This window comes from Hydra viridissima, unplaced genomic scaffold (genome assembly GCF_058129835.1).
Source record: "Hydra viridissima isolate aposymbiotic clone 2 unplaced genomic scaffold, HvirCarnegie_v1 scaffold_1, whole genome shotgun sequence".
In the NCBI taxonomy this organism is placed as follows: domain Eukaryota; kingdom Metazoa; phylum Cnidaria; class Hydrozoa; order Anthoathecata; family Hydridae; genus Hydra; species Hydra viridissima.
In genome coordinates, this window is record NW_028324300.1 from 38026993 (window position 1) to 38041283 (window position 14291).

The 14291-nt window shown below is 30.3% G+C and overlaps 2 protein-coding genes across 8 annotated transcripts in view; one reads left to right on the forward strand and one right to left on the reverse strand.

Annotated features, from left to right (window-relative positions):
- Positions 1 to 5353, forward strand: part of LOC145192558 (MFS-type transporter SLC18B1-like) — a 41910-nt gene extending 36557 nt beyond the window's left edge. For 6 of the 7 annotated variants that reach the window (XM_090093225.1, XM_090093233.1, XM_090093237.1 and 3 more), the window contains 3 exons: positions 1546 to 1612; positions 1780 to 1806; positions 2265 to 2362. In XM_090093225.1, the coding sequence (XP_089949351.1) occupies positions 1546 to 1612; positions 1780 to 1806; positions 2265 to 2315 (145 nt within the window). In that variant the 3' untranslated portion in view covers positions 2316 to 2362. Of the gene's footprint in view, positions 1 to 1545; positions 1613 to 1779; positions 1807 to 2264; positions 2363 to 5161 lie in introns of those variants that run through there. The other variant, XM_090093227.1, reaches the window with a different exon arrangement.
- Positions 5354 to 11045: 5692 nt separating this feature from the next.
- LOC149894846 (uncharacterized) lies at positions 11046 to 11801 on the reverse strand. The gene has a single exon (XM_090079934.1). It carries the CDS (start codon positions 11799 to 11801, stop codon positions 11046 to 11048), a length of 756 nt encoding a protein of 251 aa, XP_089936060.1.
- Between the last annotated feature and the right edge of the window lie 2490 nt (positions 11802 to 14291).

A 14291-nucleotide genomic window follows, 5' to 3' on the forward strand; every position in this document is an offset into this window, starting at 1 on the left:
ATTACTACAATAAAAGTAAAGAAAGCAAAAAATGATTAAACAGGAGTACCAAGAAAAAGTACCAACAAGCAGTATCAAAAACTACCCTCCATTAAATAACCACCCATTTCTAACAGTAAATTTTAGAAATACAAAGAAAAAAGTGATAAAAAATGTGGAGGTTTCATCTTTTTAGCGGCTGCTGCATTAATACAGACCAGAAAGAGGTCAGAAAATTTTTCAAATCACGAATAAATTGAATTTAACAACTATTTATACATTTTTTGTAGCGATTTTTTGTTAGCCTTTTATAAAAAGTACCTTAAAAATATAAAAATCAAAAAGTTTAGCTATAAAATGACAAACAAAATTTCACATTAATAACCATGGCTTGCTGGATTTTAAAACATTTTTTTATCATTCCTCACACAAAATTTCTTCATACAAATAATTTTGATTAATTTGAACAAATTGAAATAAACAAAATCTCAACAAATTTTAGATGCTCTCATCATCAGAATGTACAAACATGTAGCGATTAGAGAGAGAAAAGTCTGTATTATGTCATTAACTGCTGCATGGTCACATTATTTAAAGTGGATTAACTAGCTAATACAGAGATCTAGTTAATGGCAATTTTTTTGTACATAAGTTCCTTAGATATAATACTTTTCACTTTTTTAAATTTTTTAAGAGCTTTTTAGATATAAAAACTTTTTCAAAAGCAATTGGAATTCCTTTAACAAAAGAGCAGACCGGAATTGAGGTAAACTCTTGTTATTATAGGAGTTTACCTCAAGTTCGATTTTTCACTTTTGTAAAAAAAATGAAACAGCAACAAATTTGTTAAGCCAATCCAAGAACTTGTTGTAATAATGACAAATGAAACCCATTGGTCACAACTTTGTCACAACACACAGTGAAGCGAAACGGTCAAAAAGCGGCCAAAGCTCAAAATTTTGTAAAGTAATAAACGTTTTTATTAAATTATTGTTCCAATTCTCTGACTAGGATAGTAGACATGAGTGAACCAAAATATATATTTTTCTTATCATTTGATATTTTTTTCTAATAAGTTCTAAAAAAAAAAATTAATGAATTATATAAAAAAATTAATGAAAATGGTGAAAATTAAAAAAGTTCCACTTCTGGCTACTTTTTGAGCTTTTCGCTTCATAGTGCAACAGGACCACCAAAATAATGCTCGTGAAGCATACCCCAATAACAAATACAGAGGCCCCTCTATCTTTTTTCTTGGATTTAAAAGTATCTGCTGAATACTTTTTTCAGAATTGTATTTAAATTTTAAGGCTCTAGAAAACGTTTGTAAAAAGCAGGTTTTAAAGTGTTTATTTTATTAACGTCTTTAATTTTTAAATTAAAAGTTTAAAGTTGAAACCGCTAACCTTGCATGTGTTCACGGTCAGACTTGTTTACGGTCTTGACTGTTTGAACAAATTCTATCGATTACGAAATGACCATATAATAAAAAGATTTCCATTTTTTTAAAAAAAAATTGTTATGGAATTTAACAGTGTTATTTTATGAGTTATGTGTTTTGTTTAGTTCGGTAATCGGGCCAACTCTTGGAGGATACCTTGTAGATAAGCTTTCTTTTGAATGGGCTTCAACGGTATTTAGTTTTATCTACTAATGTATGAATTTCTTGCAAGCGTTCTAGTATAGACTCAAGTTCCACAAATAATCTATTACTTAAATGTATTGATTATGTTTGTACAGATGAGAGATATGAGTCACAGTGGTTTTTCAACATATAATTACAATTGTATTGTTTTCTAGGTCATAGGATTTACTTTGATTGGCTGGGTAAGCGAGTTTGTTTTTAATCTTTAGCTTTTAACCAATCATATGTATTAACTAGAGATCTAATTCGCGCTTCAGCAGTGAAGCAAATTTTTTTTTGCCAGCCCAGGTTTGTTTTGCCAGCCTGAAATGACGTAATGATAAATCAAAGTAAAGCAAAAATGAATTATCGCCAGGTTAAATGAAACGGCTACCTGCATTAAAAATTTTAAAAACTTGCTTCACTTTTTCTTACGGGATTTTTGTGAAGTTAGACCTCTAGTTAATATATACCATCGAGCTTAATTTGTTTTAACATTTTTCCTGCAATTAACTATCGAGTTAAGCATGATGGTCGAGCGTAATATGTATTTTTTTGATATTCTTGAAAATATGGTTGCGATAAAATTAGGTCTAGTGTTATTGTTGTTAGGTATTTTTTCGTTAATGTGGCCAAAATTATTTTCTCAAACTTTTTTCAGGGATTGTGCCTTTGCATCTTTACTGTTTGGGAAAGGCGCTCAGCACAGTAGTAGCTGCAATTATCTTAAAAATTTTTAAATATACTTTTATTGTTTTCTATTTCTATAACTGCTTTGACCCCTTTTTAAAATTGCAACAGTTTAAAGCATTTCTTCTTTCAAACTTTGCCTCTGATCGGAGATGTAGTTAAGGCTAGCACTAATCAAGTTCAAGGCCGTGGACAAGAATTTTATGACCAAGGCGAAGGACTTTTTGGGGCACTAGACCAAGGGTAAGATCCAGCATATCAAAGTTCGCGCTTTTAGCACCATTTTTTTTTTTTTTTTTAATTATAAACTAATTAAAGCTAGCAAAACAGCCTAATAACCCCTTTTAATAGACAAATGGTCTTTGCCTGCCCCTTTTAATAGACAAATGGTCTTTGGCTGCCCCCCTTTTAAAGGATAGAAAAAGAAGTAAAACTTTGTGTCTGATAATTTTATTTCTTTAAAGTTTTACAAGCCTGTGTATATAGAATATCGTGTAAATATAATTGCTAACAACGGTTTGAGATATATAACCTCTATATGCAAGAATAGCTTCATATAAAATTTAATAGAAATTTGATTAAAAAAAAAAAATTTTAGTTATAACCAGTTTTCAAAGAAGTATTTCATTCTGGATGGAATAGAAAAAACGCCTGATTCACTTCTAGATGAAGTTCTTAAGTTAATCGTTGAAAGGAAATAAGAAATTGTTGAAAAAAACCCCTGAGTTTTTCTGAATTCACAACAGTTGAGAAAATGAAACTTGCTTTTTATATTCTTAGCAGTCTTCATCTGATGAACAAGTGAATAACTGATATTTAAAAAAAAATTTAAATTTAAAAAAAAAAATATTTAAAACTTTCGTGGTCTTGTTCACATGACGTTTGGTTGATGTCACGTGAACGAAATGTCATGCACGCAAAAAATCAACAACTTCCATAAGGATTTTTTTACTCTATCAGTATAATTAATACTGCAATAGTCAAATTCCGTCAATTTAGATACAATAAAAATTATTTTTAACTAAAATTTGGGTCAGCATTAACAGTTGGTTTCCGTCAATGACAAAACGTGATATAGTTTTAAAACAGAATCATATAAAGGTTCAATCTATCAATGTTTAGCAATATAATCAGAAAGTAATTTAAAATAAGAAATTCGACATAAGTATAATTTTATTTTCAATTTTTAACTCGTTGGCCTTCTCCACCTTATAAACGTTCATAGATACATTTGTGTGGTACTTCACTTCTTGCATAGTTACGCATTGGCCCACGCAGGGCTCCCTAATCTCCATATTTGCAAACAGGGGCTCTTTTTGCAGCATTTCATCATAAATTTTATATGAAAGACTTATTGATAGCTAAATATTTACAACAAGTCTTTGTATTTATAAGTTAACCAGTTCTGCCATGCGAATTACATGGAACCACAGCTGATATTTCGCGAGGATAGAATTATTTTGTTCTATCTCCAAATTTAAAAGTTGGGAGAAAGTTTTTGATTTTTCTAATAGTAAAAACTATTTAAAATTTTAGCTTTAATTTTTAAAGAAATTGTAACTTATGCTTTAAATAATTTATGTTTAAGCAAATTATGTAGAAAAAAAATTTATAAAATAAAGCGTATTTTAAATGTAATTATTACCAACTAAAATTAATAACTCATATTCTCCCAACTTTTTAAGTGGTTGATAGAATAAAATAATTCTAACCTCGCGATTTGTTGTAACATTAAGGTAACTTTGCGTTCGCAAAGTAAATAAATGAGTGCTGCAAAATTTGATTTTGGATGGAAAGTTGTTATTTTCTAACTTTCTTTTAGGTAGGGAGCTTAGGCAATTTTTATAGCCAATGTAAATCTTTTTTATTTAAAATGCATTGGATTCCTTAATATACTTTATTTTCAAAATGGTTTCAACCACTTCTGTAGCTTATTTAGTTCCAAAGATATTCGTGTTTTGATATTTTCAATTCATATACATTTTATGAAATATTTCCGTAAAGTTTCTCGTTAAACTTTTGGCACCGAAAAAAAAAAACTTTATCTTTTTTTTTTCTTGCGCAAAAAGTTGTATTAACAATAAAATATCTAAAGACGGGGGAAATTTATAAAGTTTCCACTTAGAAAACAAAAAACCCACCCTATTAGATAACCAAAAACAAAAAAAAAACTGATTGACATAATAAATAAATAGTTGCAGAATCTATTTTTATGTGGGGACGAAAGAATTAGCTTAATTTACTTGTATATAAGTAAAGCTGAAACATTTAAAGTTGAATAATTTTATCAATTCTAAAGCAAAACGATGTCTCCAAAAAAATTATTGTAGTGCAACCTTTTCTTAAAAAAATAACATCTATATATACGTATATACTATTTATTTTCATGGGTGGGTTTTCATTCTTCGACACCTACACAAAATCATTTGTTGCGTTTTTTGGACGAAGTTTTTCAAAAACTTACGATATATTTTTTCCGCGATAAAATGTCACGTGACAAAACTCCCTATTTTAGGATTGAACTTAACCGGTGCATTGATACTTCTTATAACCGGTGCATTAATACTTCTTCCGTTAAACTTTGGTAGAAAAAATCCCTGTAATGCTTATTTTGAGTAGGAATTGGTTTCAAACTTCAAACGTCTTCAAAGTAAATTTATTTATTAAATATAAGGTTATATTTAAAAAATCTTTTAGAACTTTATTTTTTATTTTTAAATCTTTTTATTTTTAGTATTCTTCTTAACGAATTTTAAAGATTCTTCCATCTTCATCCTTTTCTCTAGAAGTTAAAAAATTTGTTAATATCTTTATGATAGATGCATTTAAATGTAATTTTTAAAAAATGATTTAACTCTCTTGGTTCAGAAATATTTCAATCACTAATATATGATTGTCAACACTGTTGAAAAAATACCTGACTCTGAATGTTGCTAGGAAACCACGTTTTGCATTATGTAACTAAACCGGAAACGGAAATGTAACTATACCGAAAAATTTCATAAAAAAACTTTAACAGAAAATTTTAAAGATCTGAAGAAAAATTGAAGAATTTTATTACAAAATAAAAATATTTGAAATGACTTTTTGCGGTGGGATGATGGTGATGGTGATGGTGATGACTGTTTTAGTGATCTTCTTAGTTCAAGGCAATGTTCAGTCAAGACCATTATTCGTTAACACTTTTTTAATGAGATCAAGCAGTAGCGGTACTGTGTGTAGACAAACCGTTGAAACAGTATGTCAAATTCTGTTCGGTGTAAACACATGCATCAACATAACGATAACTGTGTGTGGATGACATTTTTTTTAAGACTCTCTTTTGTTTGTTGGCTTAAATTTTCATTTCTTTACGGTTTAACAACAAAATTTTTATAACACAATTATTGGATCTTCATAACAAAGAGAAACATCATTCAAAGCGATTCAAAACGAAGATCAGATGAAAAACTCTTTACCGAATCAACTTTTTTAAGCAGCACGTGGTTAGAATTACATTTGAATGTAAAGTTATTATTTGAAGAAAGTTTTATATTTTTTCATTTTTATTTTATATATTTGAAGCTATAAAATCTTGATTGTGTTGCATATCAGCTCAATAATACTGCATAATTCATTTGTATGTAATATTACAAACGAAAGAAAATTATGATTACTCATGAAGTCGGTTTTAATTTTCACATAGGTAACCGAAAAAACCATATTCGGGATTTTTGGTTACTTTATTTTAAAATTTGGAAACAGATTGAGGTTAGGTTCTTTCATCCGTTCATGTTCACCTGTTAACATTTCGTCCGGTGGAAATTAAGACGGAATTTATCAGATAAACATAAAAGTTTTTGTATAAATTGTTTGGAATAACTCTAATTTAAAGTAATTTTTATATTTAAGCATACAAATTTACAGAAAAAAATTTCAATACCTCCAAAGATTGTTTGTTTGTTTTTTTTTCAAGACATTGCGCAGAGCTGCTGTTCGATTAAAACAGATTCAGTTTTATTAAACAAAAAATTCGATTAAAATAAACTTTAATTAAAAATTTTACTTACCAATCCAAACATGTCACATCGAAAGCCTGGCGGTTTTAAACACATAAAGAGTTTTTTTTTAAGAAACTTCAGAAAAATTAGATTTTTTTAAAATAACTTAAACAAAAAACATTATTTTAACCGTTATTAATCGTAAAAAATCGAAAAACAAAAGTTCGGCGTCTACTTTAAGGGTTATAAGCATTAACCACAAATTCTGATAAATACCGTTCTTGTTAAAATCGATATTAATCACTGTTAATCATAAAGCGCTCAGCGATTTAATACAAAGTGCAGTGGAAAAGAGGGAATTAAGTTACATCTATATATATATATATATATATATATATAAATGTAAATTGGTTTTTTTCTTTGGAGAAGCTGGCAAAGACTAGATTCCAAAGCAAGCTAGTCTAATGCTCTTGACTAGAAATCATTGAGTGTTACAGAATCCAACTATTTTTGATGAAAAAATAATGAAAGTGCATACATACATACATACATACATACATACATACATACATACATACATACATACATACATACATACATACATACATACATACATACATACATACATACATACATACATACATACATACATACATACATACATACATACATACATACATACATACATACATACATACATACATACATACATACATACATACATACATACATACATACATACATACATACATACATACATACATACATACATACATACATACATACATACATACATACATACATACATACATACATACATACATACATACATACATACATACATACATACATACATACATACATACATACATACATACATACATACATACATACATACATACATACATACATACATACATACATACATACATACATACATACATACATACATACATACATACATACATACATACATACATACATACATACATACATACATACATACATACATACATACATACATACATACATACATACATACATACATACATACATACATACATACATACATACATACATACATACATACATACATACATACATACATACATACATACATACATACATACATACATACATACATACATACATACATACATACATACATACATACATGCTTTGCAATACCAAAACGTCTCTTGTCCAGTTTGCAAATCTTCTTAGAAATCTCACTTTTGGAAATGGATGATTCTTTTACCTGTTTAAATAGAAAAGAGGACGTTTTGGACGTGATATTTATTCAAGCGAGACGTCCACAGGAAAGCATTCTTGTATCGATCACTTGAAGCAACAACTCATTAAAGAAATCTTCACTGCTTAAAGTTTTAGGTGTGACCGGTTTAGGCACCAATAGATTGGATAAAAAATGTGGACAATCTCAGAGCCTAACCATACGGGTAGATAAAAATGCTCATCAAAGTTCGTTTTTTAAATACTTCAATACTTCTTTTAATACTTTAATATTTCTTTTAGAAATTCACCAAATTTTTAGCTCTTTGATTTAGCAGTATTTTATTAGCAAAAAATGAAATTGGTTGTGGCGGTTTTGAACAAATCAAATCCAAATTAGCCAATCGGTTTTCGAACTTGATAAGGGAGACCAGGGCTAGTTGGCTACAGGGGTAAGTTGACACACTGCGTTTAACTTTGAAACTTTCCACCAGAAATTTCCGAATTCACATGGAACCTTCCCACTTAACTAATTCATTTTTTAGTATAGTATCAGGGCTTCAAGTGCATGCGCATAAAACTTATAGCGATTTTTGTGTTTTTTACTAATTTTGTAACAATATTACTTTTTTAATTTTAAAAAGTAATACCATTAGCTACAAGTAAACTCCAATAGATATAAGTGTTGTATTGTTCACTCTAATCAGCCACATTTTGTGTTTTTCAATATTTCGCGTTTTTGGGGATTTATAAGCCATTTTTTGAGCAAAAAGCTTTTGGGGTTAGTTGGCACAATGATCTCGGGGTGAGTTGGCAAAATGTGCTAGCTAGCTCGGAACTTTTTGGATTGGTCGTAAATTCACTAAAGTTATATAACACTGTGGATCTACAGACATGCGAAAATCATAAAAGTAAAGTCGACAGGCCTGTAAACTCTAAAAATGTTACAAAAAAATGCTGTTGATGCTATTTTTATAGAAGGAAAGTCTATTTGATCGATTTAAGGGCAATAAAAGTTAAAGTCAAAAAATATTTTCGGATAAAAGTCATCTAGAGTCTTCATAAAAAAGATGCACTTGAAGTAGATACTTAATGTTGCTAAATTTGTCTCTTTTTATATGATGTGTCAACATACCCTAAGTGTAAAGGCAACTTACCCCTGGCCGGGGTAAGTTGGCGCATATTTTTTTCTTTTTCGGAGGCCCTTTTTGGGCTACCATTATTTTTTTTATAATCTCTAATACTTGAACATGATTGCCAAATTCATATGCAATTGAACTGCAGTTTGATATCTTCAAAAAAGTTCATCCAGAAATGCACAGAGCTCAAAAACTAAAACTGTAGCCAACCAGCTCTGGTCTCCCCTACTCATTTTTTCTTCATCACAGAAAGTATGTTTTCCATTCTTTGGAGATTTTTAGTCAGATGTAACATGATATAAAACAGCTGAGGTAATACTTCACGAAACTAATTTTAACTTAATGCACAATACAAACTAATGATTTCTGAAAACAGCTACAAATAGATTTTATCAAGCATTTGATCTAAATTTTACGTAGAAACCACTTAATATCTGAGAATTTTTATGTGGAAACCACTTCATATCTAAAATTTAGTAAAACAAAAATGTTTCGAATGTGTTGGAATAAAGCGCTCAATAAATTTATAATAAAAATCATAGTTTATAGACAAAAAAGAAAACGCGCTAAAAAGTTAAATAAAAAATTCTAAAAATTTAAGGTAGGTATTTAAGTGTTTTACTTATAAAAAAGTTCATTATTATAATTAAATTTAATTTTAAGTCACATTTTTCAGTAAATATTTATATTGTTCCTAATCTCCTTCTTTTGAAATATATTGCATTGAGGATTGCACAACCGTAAACATATTAAGCAACAACCAATATTTGCAAATGGTTTGAGTGACATCTATTATTGGGGATGGGACACCTTACAAACCAAAACAAAAAAAAGATATTAATGTTAAAACACCTAAAAACCTAAAACAATATGTAAACTCGTTGCAACTATGGTTTCTAAGCCATTAAGTTGCAACCATAGCCAACTAGCCTGGTAACTATGTTTTTAAGTCTATTTGCTAGTGACTACAACTAGGCTTACAAAACCATATGAGACAAACTCACAATGTCCATTTTAGAATTGACAAAGTTGGCAAAATATTTTAACATCGGTAGTTTAGGCGAAAGAAGTTAAAGAACAAGGTTTTAGATGATAATAAGAGCAAAAACTAACACTATAACGCAACACCTAAAAGTACTTCAGTAGAGCATTAAGATTGGTGTGTTTTGCCAAGCTTAAAGATGGATTATTTATTGTGTATGCTAGGTCTAATTTAATCTTGAAGCGTTTATCTTAAAGTTCTGTACTTGATATCTGAAAGACTAAAATTCAATGCATCTAAAGTAAATAAAGCGTTAATCGTGAGTGATCAATGTGTATATAGTGTGACTACACTATTGTGATACTGGTAGTTTAGTATGGATATTTATTTAAACAAAATGAATTTTAAGTATTTCAGGCGGAATCAAGTAGAACACTTTGGTTATCTGTTAAGGGCGTCGAGGAGAAAAAAAACAATTGCCATATATTTCATGCTACTCTTGCCCTTATTTACTTATAAGGGCAAGAGTAGCATGAAATATATGGCAAAATGAAATTGCTTTTCAATGGATAAATGCTGCATTAAAGAAAAAAAAGTCCTATCAAAGCTCATGATTGCAACACTTTAGTCAATATTTCATTCTTTATGCAATTAAAAACATTTAGACTGCAACTTTTTAGACAGCAAATCTTTAGACTGCAACTCATCAGTGGATGATGATAATTTTTTTACACTTAGTAGCATATCTTCTCCTCCTGAAACCAATATCGGAAGCCAGTCATTGTGTTGATATGTAGCAAGATTAGGGTAGACCGGGGCACGTTGGCCCGCTTTTTTTTCTTTGATTCCTAACTTTTTCGCATTTCGTGTTTTATTTTGTTTCTTTATGGGAGGAGGTTGCTAAAACTATATAAAATAAAAAAATCTTTTGTTAAAAGCTTAAATAAACTTGTGAAAATTTTTAAAATGCTTTATTTAAGGTGATGTTCCTTGGGCCAATGTGCCCCTTACTTGGGGTAAGTTGGCCCATGGGTTGGGGCAGATCGGCCCTCAAAATAATTTCTAGTTAAATTTCAGGTAAGAAAGGTGCATACAGTGAAAACAATTATATATAAATGAACAATCGTTATCTTATCATAGCATTTAATATGGTTACATACATTATAATATTTAGTCACAGATTAGTCACTATCTTCATCTAATGGGACTTAAAGATCATTACAGTATAAACATTCATAAAATAGACCCTTGAGTTCTTTTTCTACGCAAGCCATATGTGCCCAATGATGGCAGATTGAACACTGAATCCACTCTGCACCTGGAAGACTGTTTGAGAAAGGTTTGAGGAATCTAAGACACAAAACATCTTCATTCTCATCTTCAATCTCATCTTTCTCATCTTTCTTGTTTGGTTTCTATCTCTAAGTTTGACAAGATTGAATCTTGCTGGTTTTAGAATTATCTGGATCACCTACTTTGGTAGAGAATAGCTTTTTAGTAAATGTTTTATTTTGTTTCAAAGCCCTTTCTTTTTTTTCTTTTGATGTCTTCTGTTCATGTTCCAAGGCTTTTTTAACAGGGGTATCTGTTAATATAGCAGAAACTCGTTTCCGATTTTTAGGCCTATTTATTCTCTGTTTTCGAGGCTTAGCTTTTTCAAAAGGCCTTACTTCTTCAGGAGATGGTGAAAGTAAAGGGTTAGGAGTGGCACCTGGTATTTTATTTAAATCTGGAAAATTTTCTTCCTTTGAAGTAGACAGAGAGGCAGTCGATTTATTGAGATCTGCAATGGAGAAATCAACATCAGGATCTGGTCTATCTGATGTATACGACGGCAAAAAGTCACTTTCTGAAAAAATATCTCTGTTAAATGGATAAACTCCAGTCACTTGGAAACCACTCATTATGTTCCTTTGAGTTATAGCATTAGGAAGTGCTGTTCTTACTATACCAGGTACATCATAGATAGTCATAGGTCGTTTGTTTACAGTTATCCACGCATCACATGCTGAGTTAACAAACTTTTTAAAAGGACCATAAACACTTCTATCCAATGGCTGTAGCTTATGGCTACAGTGTTCTGGAAAGGATAAAAGTGTGATCCCATTTTCTTTGCAAAAATCAAGAACTGGTGCATCAAGATGAGAGCTGTGGTTGTCAATCAAAACTAGATACATGTTTACATATTTAATTTTTTTAATACTACGAAAACAAACTTACTTACTGTTATTACATTCTTACATAAATTTACATATTCCCAACATAGTATGAGATTCTAACAAAATTATTAAATACCTAATTGATTTATTAGGCTTAATTCTTATCTAATGTTTTGAAACTGGCTAAAAAGTCTCAATCAGTTTAGCGTTTTAATAAAAACATTTTATCACTGGCATTTTATTCCATCACAAACAATTTAACATGAATTAAAAAATGTGCATGCGTAAACGGGGTACGTTAGCCCAAATGGCCAACGTGCCTCGTTTGTGCTGGGTCAACCTGCCCCATCGCCATGTTTAGAGTAAAAATTACTTTTTTCTTAACCCATCAACAGATACTGTGCAACGTTGTATATTAAAATAATCCTTAGGCTTTAAACTTCAAACAAGATACTTACCTATAGCACTACTGTCGAAGACTGGTGAACACAAACACATCAAAGAAAACTGTTCAAAATATACTTCAGCTTATCCAAAATCGATAAAAAGATATAACACTGGCAACTGTGGTCAGATATCAGTGATACTTCTGAGGAATGAGGGGAGGAGTGCTGTTAAACTTCCCCTTGATTCCTAGCGCGCCGAAGCGCATGGTCATAGAACTAACTCAAAAGGGCCATCCTGCCCAAAGGGCCAACGTGCCCCGGTCTACCCTAAATATTACATCCGTGAAAGGTCATTGAATGGTACGGAGTAACAGGCCAATTCATCGTTTGATCATCTTTTTTTTTTGAAGATGTCATAGGTAACATAGTTACAGTTAACGGTACAACGCTACAGATAAGTTTTTGAAACCTGAAATTAATTGATTAGGAATGCAGAATGTAAAGTTTCAACAGGACGATGTTATGGCCCATACTGCTCGAAAAATAATGGGTTACGACAAATATTTCCTGACCGCACCGTTCTCAATTTATTATTGAATGATGAATTGATTAATATCTCTGTAGAACCAGACTCTCTTCCTTTTGTATCTTAACCTGTTAGTGTCGAAAGTAGATGGATATTCTAAGGACCATCAGTAAAAAAAGACCTTAAATTTGATATGGAACCAGTATTAGGTTGTTCTTGATCAATGTTGTCTCGAGAAGGTGCTGTTTTCTCCGAAACTTGTGATTGATTTAGTTCAAGTGGTATACCTGTATTTGCAGCTGCAATAAAGTCTAACTCAATGAAGATATCAGTAACATAAGGGACAACATCCGTTTTACGAAATCCATTCACTACATTTAGTTGAGTACAAACTTTTAAAAAGGGTTCACAAAACATTTTATTAACCTGAAACGCCATAACTACTCTACTTGGCTTTTATTATTCATCTTTTTCTCCAAAGATTGATCAAAATAAATGTTAACAGGAAGTATCAGACTCACGGCCGGAGGCTGCAACATATAAGTTCAGACCGAAACTAGGGTGTGGTAATACCAATGTTGTATAAGTGCAGTACGAGGTAAACAGAATTGTAACAAAATTTAATCGGATCAATCATTTTTAAATTTCTTATGAGATAAATCACAAATTAGCAGAACAATTTTTTTGACGATTTTACTTCAATTAAAAAACTATTAAACATTTGGAAAAATCATTATTATTACTATTTTTTTTATTATTATCATTACTATTATCAAGTTATTGACATTAAATATATAAGTTATATGTAAGTCTCATCCAACCGCTCTCATTACAAACAAACACTTTATGGTGAGCCATCCATTAACTCGACTTTTATTTTCTTGCAAAAAAGATTTGCAATGATGGAGTAAAATTATCTCCTGCTGACAAACATTCAGCGGATGTTTTACGAGATATTGGTAGTTGCCTTTTATAGCACATTTTCATGTCTGGAACGGTGCTTAAAGATGTTCATCAGCATTGTTGATTCAATCAGGTGAAAAGTTATTTTTATAAAGAATTTGCCCTTAAGATATTGAAAAATACACATCCACAGGTTTAAGGAGATTCATTGGAATTCCTAAATATATGGAAAAAAAAAACAAAAAAAAACCCGAATATTCCGTCAAAAATCTAAGGGAAATCATTTAATCTTTTGGAGACTTTTGCCGCATATTTCAGAGACATTAAAATATTAATATTTATTTTTTAAGGACATTTCCTCCAAAAAAAACCCATCGAGACTGTTATACCGAAAGAAAAAAAAAAAAAAAAAAATTAACAAGGCGATAAGCACACAGTGTAACTGCAGTTTTACATCGTGTAAACAAAACAGAAAGCAACTGTAAATAAAAATTTTTTTAGAATGTTTAAACATACTTTCCTCAAATCATCTTACCGATTTAAAATATAATATCAAAGATGCAATTTATATATATATATATATAACTTTTAGTAATTAACTAAAAGTGTGCGAAGGACCAAAAAAACTCAAAACTATTTTTTTAAAATAACCTTAAAGAAAAAAAAACAAAAATTAAAAAAGCAAGTATTTAA

Bases quoted from the DNA above. Each gene is read 5' to 3' on its own strand.
- LOC149894846 (XM_090079934.1), bottom strand. From the start codon at position 11,801: ATGTATCTAGTTTTGATTGACAACCACAGCTCTCATCTTGATGCACCA.